We start from the raw sequence: 14148 nt of genomic DNA, 5'->3' as shown, positions 1-14148 counted from the left end.
CCCGTTTTTTTAGACGTTGAACTTAGTTGGCAACAGTTTTACTATTGTATATTGAATGAAAAATCCCGAATATTATCCCGAATATCCCAACTTTTGATCTTAATAGAGGTCTATGATTAACTTTAATGACGTCATTTGAAGCCACGTCGTCAGCCTTTTTTGAAGCTGCCCCACCCCTACCCGTCTGATGCAGGCTACCCCCCTACCCCCCCCCCCCCCCCGGCATTCATTCGAGAGCAGGCTACCCCTACCCCCCCCCCCCCCCGGCATTCATTCGAGAGCAGTTCGTCCGACAATAGACAGTAATTTGTTAGTAATTGAAATCTGCATAATGGGAAATCTTAATGAAAAACGGACAATATTTAGAATTGAAATAGACTATTGTTTTTTATAGCAAACATGTCTCGCAAGACGGGCAAATTGTACGAGGAGGAGGGTGGCAACTTTGTGAAGAACAAAGCCAGCAAATGGACCAAATCACTCTCGGCCAATAGCAATGACAACAACAGCTTAGTCACCCCGCCTGTAGCAACAAACAATTCTTCACATGGTAAGCAATTAGAATTCCCATGAACATATTCTACACAGAACCTGTACCCAGTTAGGGCATCAAATTTTGTCCCTAATCGTAAGTAAACTTTTCTATTTTAAGATATCCGTGAAACTCCGTTTTTTTACTCATTTCACTAAAATTTAAAGTAAAAAACCTCTTTTAAGCGTATTGTTATGAGTTTCAGTTAAATGCGGCAGTTTTTCATGTATTACGATACACAGAAACAATTTTGCAGATTTCATTTATACGCAAAACAAGGAGGCTCGGAAAAGTGCGTTCGCATTTCTTAATTGTCTATCAAAATTTTGACTTAATTGTCTAACAAACAAGGCGGCTCGGTAATGTGCGATGGCACATAGGGTTCCGACCCCGCTCATCCACAATTTTGGCATAATTGTCTACCAAATGAGGGACAGATAGAAAAACCCAAAAACTATTTTTTGGGAATCCCAAAAAACCCAAAAAAGCCCAAGTATTTTTCAAAAAATTAGGTATGAAGGATAAGATAGCCTCCAAAGCAAAAAACTCAGTGGAATAAAAATTGAAGCATTAGATTGCTGTGATATGCCAATATTAAGAAAGCGAGTCAAGACGAAAAGCAAAATCAAACAACAACAACAACAAAAATTAATTACATCAAAAACTTTATGTCCGTTTTAAAAAACAAAATTTAATAACAAAGTCAACATACCGTCAGATAAACGTAAAACTAAGCAAAATAACTTATAAATCACCAGAAAAGATATTGAACAGTCCATAAAAAGATTGGTAACAATTAGACAAAAAAGAACAAAAACAGTAAAGTTAAAAAATTCGCTTATTTTTTTTTGAAACAATTAACTTCAAAGTAATGAAAACCAATAGAAATCAAGTAAATTATACCAAAAGTTTACGATTACCAACGCTTCTATAGAAGGGTATTAGGACCTGTACTTATTAATTTTTTTAAGCGGCTAAAAAGAACAACAAAAAAACAAAAAACAAAAATTCAGTTGAAACTTTCCAGAAAACGCTGGCAAAACCGTCCAGCCATGTTTTGGGCGTCAAAAAATATTCGACTGCGCCTTCTTCAAACATCAATAATGTAGTATGTGGCCATTTATCAGTGAGACTGGGTAGAAAGCAGATAAAACGAGAAAAGGTCAAAAGTATGTAATAATTTGGATTTTTTTTCGAAACAAAATTATATGCAAAGTCATGAAAGAAATTAAATATAAAATGAAATATTTAAATAGAGTCGTTCATTCATCCAAAGTAAGCCTTTCAAACCTGCAATTATCCAGAATATGTCTTGCGTCTACAAAAAGAACGTCAAATATGACAAAAATTAAATTAATTTACTTTCTTTGTGAAAAACCGGTGTCGAAGTTAGTAAGGACATTACGCCTTCTTTAAAATAGATTTTGGGACATCAATCCCTTTTGACACCTTCCCTTGACACCCATAATGTCATATTTAACCTGTAATTAACGAGATTAGGTAACAAAAAGAAAAATAAATAGAACAAACTTGCGAAGTTAAAAAAGTTTTTTTTTAGTTTTGGAAAACGATTGTTTTCAAAGTCATGAAGCCATCAGCTATCTACTAATATCAAAATATAGGCTCATCAATTCTTCCATAAAGAGCCAGTGAAACCTAACACCATACAGGAAATTTCATACGACCGAAACGACAAAGTAAAAATGACAGTTAAAGACATAATTAAAAAATTCAATGAATTTCTTCGACAAATAAGTGTCAAGGCCGTTAAAACGACAATCTATATCTTTCATGATGTTAATATGTTCAATTGCGCTTTACTTTGAACGCTAGTAATCTGATATGAGAACTGCCAATGTGATAAAGTGACTAGGAAACGTGAAGAACTGGCAAATATCTAAAAACAAAATAAAATCTGAAATCTGGTAGTATCAAGGCCAGAAAACATTAACTTCAGGCTTGAAACCGCAATCGAAACTAAATTTTAAATCTGTAGAATGAAGAAGCGCTCTTTCTTCGCTGACACTAAGCTACAAATAAATTAGAGGAAAAATTCATTAAACCATTTTAAGCCATTATCAATTATTTTTACAAGTCGAAACGATCAAACTTTCAAGTAAAAAAACTAAATGCATTAGCTTAGAGCTACTTAGGAAGCTAATTGGACCTATCACTCCTGAGCTTTGATTTGATAAGTTCTGTTCTTTATTATTAAAAAAAATCTTTTTTTTTTTAAAAAAAAAGACAGACTGATTACTATCGGAATTCATAATGGATTGTAACAGTCTAAGATTGGCCCAAAACTAGCCCTGCTGATTTTTATTGTCCGTTAGGAACAATTGATTTTTCAAATGTTGTAGACATAGATAATTTGTTAGTTGAAAACTCAAAAATAATTTCTGCATTTTTGATAATCAACGAGTAAAGTTAGCAAAAAACGGCAAAGTTTTAATAATAGAGCATTCTCAGTGGAAGTTGAAGTAGGAAGAGCCCCCATCTGAGTCTGCAAAGATTGTATTAGTGTTGTTTGGGGGTGTACTGCAGGCAAATTTAACCAAAGTGCACTAAAGTAGCTTTTTCCAGAGTTTTTGACCAAAAAAATTAAATCAGAAAAATCAACAATTCTTGTTTGTCTTTAACAATAAAATCAACGACACAATTCTTAAAAATTTTAACAAATTTTAGCAAAATTGACAAAAATTGAGGCAAAAATTTTGAAAAATGTGAATAAAAACAACGTGAATGCACTCTACTTTTCTCAGAAGTTTAGACATCGATAACTCCCTGTAGAAAACGAAAACTAAAAAAATCTTTTTAATTCCTTATTCTACTCTGGACGGGCTTTCCAATGATACCAGTATCAACTCTCTACAATGAATATATCGATCGGCGAATATTGACTGAACAAAAAAACCATTTGAGTATATAGTTCCTCCCCCCTCAAGAGGGGTCGGAACAATAAAGAGATATACGCAAAAACATGTTGTTGTGAAACAAAATTGTAATAAACCCAAACTTCTAAATGAATCATATAATGTCATGCCGCATTAGAGAGCTCACGATACCAGTCTTTAATAAGACTAGGAGACAATACAAACGACAAAATAAACAATAAACAAAAGCAAAGAACAAATATGGCAAAAAATCAACTTCTAATTTTAAGACAAAATACCACCACATAAAACCTACACTACAAAAAATTTCATGTATCGATTACAATAAGACGGGACATGTCGATAAAGGAACCAGATAACCAAACAAAAAGAAAAAAAGCGGAGAACCTCAAAAATTCATCGTGTTTTCAAAACCAATTAATTTCAAAAGTCATAACAACCGTTAAGTTTTAAAAAAAAACTCTTAATAGATTTTTCTAGAACTCCTAAGGGGCTATCTATTTTTGCTAAGACTAAGCTACAGGAGAGGAATACAGAACAACTGCATTTAAGAAAACAAAAACATTTATAAACCATTTACGAAAACACTGACGTCATTAGTTTGTATCATATTATTATGTGTTACTATTTCAATTTTTTCACTGTAAAACAAAAATGTATTTCCTTGCTTGGGTCTCATTTGAAAACCAATGAGATTGTCATTAACGATAATACATTAAAGGACACCAAAATGAAAGACAAAAATCCACCACTTAAAAAAACATATATTGTCCAAGATATGAAACAACGGTTGTAACTTCAAACTATAAAAGAACGTTCAAGTTCAAATTGCACGAAAATGGATGAGACTTTTCATTGGTGAGACCAAGTGTCAAATTGACAAAAAGAGGAACAAATAAGAAAAATTTAGAAAAAAATTCTGAAAAATTTGAAAGCAAATAATATCAAAATCATCAGAAGCATTAGATTCAAGCTGACCAAACTGAATTAGATCCTTAAACTTGTCCATTAAAATTAAGCTACTTACACCCGTCCTCAATCAGAAAAATTGTCCGACTAGATAAAAAAGAACAGTTCCACTCATAAACAAGAAATTAAAAATATCCGAGAGAAATGTCAATCATTAGAAAACATAGTATTCATTGAAAAAAAGGAACACGTTATATAGATTCGCTTTTCAACACCACTAAGATCTCTCAGACGTGTCATAAAGTAAGTTCAAAAACATCAGCTATTATGAACCGATAAACAAAAATCACTAAAATTTGAAGACAACCCGGAGCCTCAAGGCCATTAAAACCAATAGCTCTAACATAAAGCTTTAAACAAGATATTTTATACCTCTTTAGCCAATGAGATTCAGAAAAATTCTCATGACTATAAATAGACAAAAAAACAGGCAAAAACAGAAAATTCAAAAAAAGAGTTGACGAAATTAGAGTCGGAGCCATTAAAACCTCAAGATATTTGCTGCTAACCTTATTTATGTTCGCCAAAGAGTCTTTTTATTGCCAATGGGAAAATTCAATATTGTTGTAATATAACAAAATTTCTAAAGCGAAGCACATTTATGAACACATCACAAAATTTTGTAGAAACTCCTAACATTAAAGTCATGAAACTGATAATTAGAAGATAAAACCACTAACCAGACTTATTCAATTCATTACTCAGCAAGATGGACACGTTAGCTCCGTTATTAAGAATAACTTAGAAGGTTCACAGAAATGAGTTCAAAAACGGTTGACGTTCATTTTTTCGATAGAAAAATTTTTTTCAAAGTCTGGTCAACCATTACGTTTGCATTCAAAGCGTTGGGTAAGGACAATTAATCTTCTTTCGGAAACCAGTATGCACTTTTAGTTAGAGAGGCTTAGACTTATGACTTGAAAAAAAAACAATAAATGCAGTCAAAACACCAAAGTTCATCTAAAATTAAAAAAACCTTGTCGACGCAATAAAAATCTTGAGCGATGATTCAGTTTTTCAGATTTTCATTTACAGAACATTAATTTGAATAGGTTTTTGTCTCTAGATGACATGAGAAAATAGAAAACTTTTGAAAATAAAATGAAAATGGTCTCTCCAATATAAATCAAAATTTTTAAATTGTGAAATTCCCGTTAAGACCAAATATCGCCTTTTTTATAGCTGTTCGTCTGCAAGGAGCGGAAAATGTAGCCATATTGACGCTTAAAGTGAACACAGTGACACCCAAATATCTTATTTTCACAAAAATATAAAACTTGAAAAAAAGGAATATTCTGAATATTTTTTTAAATTCAAATTCTACCTTTGAAGAGCTTTCTAATGATAGCACTCACGATTCTCTACGATGAATTTATCGATCGGCCAAAATTGACTGAACAAAAAAAGAAAAAACTCTTTTGAGTATATAGATCCTCCCCCCCCCCACTAAAATGGGTCGAAACAACGAATCAGAATTGCTTCTCGTAGACATCGTTAATGTTTTCTTAAAAAATGTTCAGGGGTAAGTTTAAGCCCTATCAATTCACGCTCTATTTGTCGAGCTTGCACCAAGTCAGGAAGCCATAGTAAACTAGAATAAACAAGATAAAAAACTAGGGTTACCAAAAACTTACGAATACTCGGTAATTACAAAAGATTGTATAATTTTTCTTGGAAAACACTATATTGACTGACTTCACTTGAAATGTTTTGGCAACTGGAAACAGAAGTGAAGGGGCGATTAAGTTGAATTAAAATCTCCGAAAATTTGACTTTGTAGATTGCAAATCTTAAGAAAATATGGACTAAGGTTGCTGTGGAGAATTTTTTGTTTTTACCGAAACTGGGTATTAACTCCAAACTTGAGGAGTAAAATAATTGCATGAAAACGAAAGGAGTTGATACGACTAAAATATAACATAAAGTGATCTCTGGATAACTGCTGAACTTGTAGGTTCTTATCCAGTACTCTGGAGAAAATTAACGGTTTTTGAGCCCAAAAGAAATAAAGTGAACTGGAGAAATAGAAAAATTGTCTAAATAAAATTTTTTGCTCTCACAATTAGACTTTTTTTTCAATGAAATTTCCTCCTCAATCACAAATATAAATTGTAGAACTGCCAGATCAATAATGGTAGTTTATGTGTAGTTCTCAGTTTTGTTCGATGTTGCTCATTGAAACAATAATGGCTTATGCTTAGGTATCTAATTTGACGTTACTCTTTTTTTCTCTCTTTTTTGTCCAGTATAATTTTACTTAAAAACTTTTTCTTGTGACAAGGCCACTATATGGGGGGGGGGGGGTTTCGAGCAAAAATTGTGCGCTGAACATAACCAACGAAAGAAGAGCTCCATTAGACCGAACTTTGTAGAGACTTGACAGATAATCCGACAATTCCGAAGGGCCTACGAAGATAGCCATTCATCTGGAAATGAACCTCCCGTGTCAATTATGATGACTATTATGACCATTTTTAATAACATTTTAGCTACAATATAGTATATTCGTGACGGTAAACAGGCAAAACTGTAGAGACAAACTAGCCCCAGGCAAACTAGTCCTAAATTTTAAAATGGCACCAGACAAAACAGTCGCCGACGAAATAGTTCAAAAGGCAAACCAAACGGTCCTAAATAAAACAGTCCCGGTGTTCGCGTTCCCTGTATTGATCAAAAAGAAATGTTAAAAAATTGCTTTGAAGAAGCAAAACGAAAATCACAGTAGCTTAGTAATTAGTGCCAAGTAGCTGTTTTGAGTATGACTGGGTTGTAATTATTTATACAAAAATCAAAATATGAGGGTTAATCAGATACGAAAGTTGGGAAAACTAGGAAAAGAGTAAAAATACGGAAAACTGGTCCTCGTGGGGTTGCTGTCGAGAGAATAGTGAAATTAAAAAAAACTAGTTTAGTACGGAATTTTACAAAAATCAGATCGCTTCTAACTTTATTGTTAAACTCAAAACTCTTTGACAGAAAATCATGGATCACAATAATAAAATCAAGTTTTCGATGTAGTTATTTCGAGTTGATCATTTTGTAGTCTGATTCTGCCGATGCATTTTGTATACAACAGCGCCAGCAGGATATGCCATCGGATTGGCGAAACTCTATTTAGCCATAGACTTTTAAAAGTAGTTTTTTGAGCGACTCTTAGTTTTTATTTTTTTTGTAAAAGAATTCCAACGTAGAATGTTGCGTCAATGCTGAAAGCATCGTGAGGCACTCTTTTATATTGTTAACAATTGAAACAAAACTTTTCATTATGTTTAACGACTAGTTTTGCCTCGACTCTTGATTGGAGTTAGCTTAATTATGAGAATAAATTTTGTTAATTAATAATTTGAGTCATTGTCTTGTCTGGGACTATTTTGTCTGGGACTGTTATTTCTGGACGCGATTCTTAATAAAATATTTTTTCAGCGACAATACTATCACTTGTATCGAGCATTCATTTTTCAAGGTTTCATTGAAATTGTTTCAATGAGCAAGAGTTGAAATAATTCTGTCAATCGTTAACGCAGTTTCAGAGTTTTTTCTTCCTCCTCGAAGTCAGTTTTTCGTTACCTAATTTCACAACACGGTCTACTCTTTTTTCAAATTATTTTTTTGAAATCTTTCTTGTTGAGCAACAGTGGGGTAACAGTTTTCATCGCCAAACCGATAATTCAATAATTTTTACTCGGTTGAAGAGGGTTTGTTGCCTTAGGTTAGGGAAGGGGGGTATTAAGTGTAGGTGACTGAATTATAATTTAAAAATTTAAAATTTATTGATGATTGTTGCAAACATTGTTTGCTGATGAAGGAGAACTAATATTGAATTTTTCAGTTATAAACACCTTATGATTAAGGTAGAAAATATGGAGATTAATGATTATTTGATCTTTTTTCTTTTCAACTCAAACTCAATTGCCACAAGCCCCAGAGATACCACTAGGCGTCAATACTGTACTAATTGAAATACACTTTGAATTGGAAATGTTGTAGTGAGAAAAGAGAACTGACTGCTTTCGTCAATTTATACCCCTCCAAATTATGTTCCCGTCTCCATTGCTGTCTACTTTTAATTGAACAGTCGGCGCCTTCTTGTCTCACCAAGTGGTGAACAGAATAAGTATCGAAAACCTTGAAAACCTTCCGAGAATAAATTGAAAAACTAGGATTCGCTATTTAGTTTTCAATACATCTTTCAACATAAGAATAATACTTGTTTCCAGCTAAATATTTTAGTAATTGGCGAGGTTTATGCTTTGACAGAATGACGACAAATTTGATACTGTTCAAATGAGGTTTTGGAGTTGGCCGACAACGAATAATGGGATAAACAAATAGGTCAAATCAAAATATTGGTCAAATCAAAAGGTTTTAAACATAAACATTCTAAACATTTTAAAAACCCAAGAGCGGTTTCAAATCGTCAGCAAAAAGAAGTGCAAAAAATTTGACCACAATGGCAACAAGAAGGTAAAATTTTGAAGAATAAGAAATCTTTGGTTTCTGAGGTTTTTGTTTTGCTGAGTAAAATAAATGGAAAATATGTGCTACTGACAAAAACAGCTGTAAAATGTGATCACAAAAATACAAGCATTACGAAACAATCATATAGAAAAAAGAACCGAATCAATGTTTTCTAATTATATTTCGCAAATAGTATGCACAGTAGAACCATAGTAACATTAAAAGTACCCAGTCTAAAATCATTCTTTTTTCCTGTGACAGGATAAAAAGGTTAAATTTTAATTACGTTTTCCATGAAAACGTGCTAATACCGTATAACGATCAGCCGTATTTCTGTTATAGCGTCCAGAGAGGGCCGAGAGACGAACAATATGTGTTTTCTGCATATTTAATGTGTGCTCCCCGGTTCAATTTGATTCCTTGATGGGTGCTAATAATGAAATATAAAAGTTACAAAGTAAAAATAATTGCCGAGTTGCAAATCACACAAGGTGCGTTTACGGCATTTTGTATTAAACGGCTGATATATTTACGACAAGCATGCATAAGAAGTTGTTCTTACCAAATAATAATATTAAAAATAATAAAAATGAGTTACAACAAAACATGGCTTTCAAGAGCGTGATTTGTCACAATATGGGGAGATTTAAATTCAGTTCAAGTCCTCTGAACAGTCCCAACACGATGGATGGCAGTAATGTTTGAACTTCCTTATGGTTTCTGAATCAAAGAACACTCGTTGTTTTTTGAAATCAATAACTCTGGTCTTTCAAAATTTATTCAAATTCAACCTTGTTAGTCAGACCAAAAATTCTTGTTGAAAAGAATGAGGGCTAAAAACCAGCCTAAATCCAACTGGTAATAGACCCTGCGGTATGTATTCTGATAAGGAGGAGTTCCCATTTGCTCTATACCCATTTAACACATCGTCTCTGCGTTTGTCTCTGCACAGCAAAAGTTTTCATAAACTTTTAAAATTTTGTGAAGCTAAAAATGAGACAAATTATTGTGCAATTAATTGCTCTGCTAATGTTAATTTGCAAAAAATCACAATTTTTCCGAATCAAAAGCTTTTGTGTTGTTGGCAAAAAGAATTATAATTGTTAATAGGACTTCTGATGATTAACTCTTGTAGATGGAGAACTAGAACGCAAAAAGTGAGTCGTGTGCTTCGCGACTGCTTTGTCTCGTCAGTCATTACGTCAGCTACTCATTGTTACCGGTCTTTTAAGTTGTTTAATACTATTTCAGAAAAAGCAGAAGTTTATCATCAGAGCCACAACGACAGAGGACAAGTCGTAGACAACGATACTGAAGTTGGTTGTATCAACCGCTTTGGTTATTTGAAAAATCTGTTCTCGGAATGTTTCTATTCTACGACTCAGAGTAAAGATTTTCACATTTTAAAAGAATCTGAATTATGTTAGATAGAACGGCGCAGTAACCATGTTGTTCTTCACATAAATGTCTCTGGAGTAAGAGCTGAAAATGGTTATAAGCCAGTCTTTTGAAAAAAAAGTATTTTTAAAAAAAAGTATCTTATGCTTAGTTTTTTCAAAGAACTAAAAACCAACTTATGTCGGCCGACCGACTAAAATCAAACGGATTATTGTCAACCAAGATGATCAAGAAGAGTGAGGCAAATTTTAGGAAATCGAGCGTCAACTCATCAATAAAATTACAACTTGATTAAATTTTGGATAGTTTTTCCAGGCTTTTTTCGTAGCGAAAGATACATCATTTAAGCAATTAATGTTAATAATCGGCGGTGGCACTTCAAAATGCCAGAAATAATAACTGATTGTTAATGACGTAAATTTACCGATGTTATGAAGCAGTATGTTGCAACTATGTCTAAAGTATGATACGAAAAGTTGTGAGTTCGCTTGTTGTTCGATTCTGTATGCCATGATTATACACCCAGGTTGACCAGACTTGGAAAACTTACTAAGTCCTTACTCTACGGCACCGTATAAGTCTTGGATAAAAACCGTACTAAGTTCTTGTCAAGTTTACTACGGCGTCGTACACGGCCGTATAAAGATTGAAGGTATCGTATTAAGGCCGTATCAAGATTTATAAGGTTCCACACTAAGGTCTTACCAAGAATAACAAGGTGCAATACTAAGACCTTAGCAAGATTATTAGTTTGCCTTGCTAAGGCCTCACTAAAGTTAATAGGGTGCAATAAATAATGGAATAGCCTGAAAACTGTCGGAAAACTCTCTAACCAGGCTTTATAAACTTTTTGAGATTTTTCCAGTGTAATTTTTGTGTTTTCCCCTACTCCTTTTTCATTCCTGGCTTGGGAGCGTCAGTGGCGGAGTTGCTGAAATAGCTATAGGAGAATTAAGCTTGATCAGACAGTAAGACAGCGCCATTAAGGTGTGCGCACCTAAGGTGTGAAAAGTTATACCCAGTGCAAAATGTAATGAAAAAGTAACTTGAACGGGATACGCGTTATATTTAAAATCGTTTTTAGGAAGCTAGACTTTAGAAATTGGTAATTACATCAATTGGCTGCGGTGCCGTAGAAAACTTTTTACGTCTTTATACAGCGCCGTACAAGTTTCTTTTAAGTTTTCTAGGTCTTGGCAAGTTTTCAACATTTCGTCTAAGGTGGTCAACTTGGTAATATAATTTATAGTAATCGTTAACAATAGTACAGATTGTATAGAAATATGCAATAAACATGAATAGAGACGATAAAAATTTTGGAAACTAAGTTTTAGAAGCTCATTTTTTGCTGATTTCTTATAGCTTTCGCCATTAGACACTGCCAGGCGCAGACGGTTACAAACTGATTGAGATTATGGATCGAAAAATGCTTGGAGGGAACTTGATAGGAGAATTGATTTTTCAGAAAACTTATCGACCACGTAAATTTTAGTTTAATTCTTTCGCGCGCAACTACTCTTGTTTTTTTAATTAAATGAAAGTTTTGCATCAAAAGGACCAAAATATAGCTAGGTTGACTAAAAGGGGAGTTGAAATAGTGCAGCACGATTGTTTTCAGTTTCACAATTTCGCTCAAGATGACCCTTTTATCATTCACTTTCTTCGTTGATGCGAAGTAATTGTTGGTTTTGGATCCTTTTCTGAGATGTTTCACTAAACTTTCAAGATCTTAAGCATCTTAAGCATAATCCCTGGGTCTGTAGATGACATGCTGTGAAATGGGGCGGCAGTGAAAAAAATGTTTTCCTGACTGAGATCAATGTAGTTTTTTTCAGGTCTAAATAAGGTTTTTTTTGCAACCTAGGCAGGTTTATGAAATTGGTTATAACGCCTACTTGCTGCAGCTTATCTAAAGTGTAGTTTTTCTATGTGATTAAGTTTTGATGAAAAGAAACATATATAGATTTTCGCGTGCTTTACAATCAAACAACAAAGTGTCGACCTCATCTGAATATTTGATATTTTCTATCGATTAGAACCCAAATGCCACAAGCATCAATATATCAAACGATGTCAATACTTTACTTGGAACTGACTGACATTTAGTTCAAAACTTAATTTACATTTTCTCCTAAATTAAGTTCTTTACCTGTCTCTGCTTTTTATTGAACAATTGGCTTTTTGATTGAAAAAAAAGAGTTTAAAATGGGATCTATGCTTGCAAGGTCTGATATTGATCGAAACCGTTCAAGTTTTGTTTAAAATAATTGTTGTTTTTGAATTGCTGCAAAAATTTGACAAAAATACTTGCAAGAATAAATGCCATTGTGAACTGTTGATGACAAATATTAAGTACGACCTAGAGCAAAAAGCATTTGGAAAATATTTAATTTTATTTTTAGGATTTGAGAAAAAGGCAGCTAAGCTTTCAATTTGAATTTGACTACATGTAATTTATTACTCCCAATTTGTGTCGGTCACCACTCCCGCCTTTTTTAAAGTAATAAAGGAAATTTAATCATTAGATTGCATTTCTGTGTCCAGAGTTTCTAAACTTCTTCAATTGCGTTTCATTTGATCTGATCATTTCCAGGAACAGCTCCTGGTCGACCATCTAAGAGTCTCGCCTCTTTGCTCCGAGGAGCCGCAGTTGCTGCCAATGCGGGTGGAGGCAACACTTCAAGCCCCACAGCACCACCTCCCCGAAAACCCTCATCATCATCAACTGCTGCCACCTCTGCACTCACCTCAAAAGACCAACATGCCCAAAATGACCTAAACGTCGTTGACACTTCAGTCCTGGACATGCTAAACGCGGTGGAAGCAGGCGGGGGCGGTGCCAGCGATCTGAACGTTCCTCAAGACATGCTCCAAACCCTCCTCATGTTACGGGCCAGTCTAAAACAACAAGTGGTCAACTTGAACGCAGAGCTTAGCTTGTTAGACTCTCAGCTCATGAAGGTGGTCAAATCAGCGAACGCAGGATCCGATAATAATGAAAATAATATGAAAAATAACGACGATCAAAATACAGTCAACGAAAACAATACAGCAGCGAAATGAGCATCATTTGATTTTTGTATTTAGCAGCATTGAAAGATATTTTTTGACTAGTTTGTATATAGTTATAATACGGGGTTATATAGTTTTTCATTCTGTCGTTTCGAGTTACACTTTCTGAGAGAAATAAAGTTAATCCATGTATTAAATGGTTAATTTGTGGTAATTTCAGTAATTTATTACAACTCGAGCTTTGTCAGAAATCAGTGCTCAGTGCTTTCTTTTCCGGTATTTGAGGGGAAAACTTCAATTATACTGAAGAAAATTTTCTAGATTGGCATAAAAAACGTCTTTTAAGTCAGTGAATTACACTTATCAATCAATTGTTAAACCACTATCATTTTTGGCAAAATTTTACAGTTATAATGCAGAATCAGCTCAAATTTAAAGCATGCCCAAAGCTTCATGGGGGCTCATTGTTGCAAATGCGTCAGCAAAAAAACTGCTAATTTGGTTAGCTCCTGATTAGCTGATAAAACTACCGAGAGTTTTTCTCTACTATCGTCAATCATATTATCAAATATAGGCTGCCTTTCTGGTTAGTTTTTTAAAAGTGGTTTCCTTCAAATATGGGAGAATTCACCCGACTTGACGCACTGGGAGATTAATTTGAATTCAATTTTTTGTCTATTTGAAGTTTTGAGTTTGTATTTGATTATAAAATGGATCACATTCTGCACAGTAATTCAATGTTTGACCCTTTGAAACTTTTTTTGTTAGATGTTTTAACTGCTATGTCTTCTAAGTTTGATGAAATCTGAAATAAGCGTGCCGTGCTGTAGCATTTGCTAGCCAATCATCACAATAAGCAGGAAAAGTCCCCAAAAGAACTGGTTA

At 33.9% G+C, this 14148-nt stretch overlaps 1 protein-coding gene across 1 annotated transcript in view; it reads left to right on the top strand.

The window, feature by feature from the left end:
* LOC142350863 (voltage-gated delayed rectifier potassium channel KCNH1-like) overlaps positions 1-13563 on the top strand; it is a 52866-nt gene extending 39303 nt beyond the window's left edge. Inside the window, exons 10-11 of the mRNA XM_075403228.1 lie at positions 395-550; positions 12845-13563. Of these exons, the coding sequence (XP_075259343.1) occupies positions 395-550; positions 12845-13314 (626 nt within the window). The 3' untranslated portion in view covers positions 13315-13563. The remainder of the gene's footprint in view (positions 1-394; positions 551-12844) is intronic.
* Positions 13564-14148: the final 585 nt, after the last annotated feature.

The sequence above is a fragment of the Convolutriloba macropyga genome, chromosome 1 (assembly GCF_964194025.1).
Source record: "Convolutriloba macropyga chromosome 1, txConMacr16.3, whole genome shotgun sequence".
NCBI classification, from domain to species: domain Eukaryota; kingdom Metazoa; phylum Xenacoelomorpha; order Acoela; family Convolutidae; genus Convolutriloba; species Convolutriloba macropyga.
This window is presented reverse-complemented; position numbering and strand designations above follow the sequence as displayed.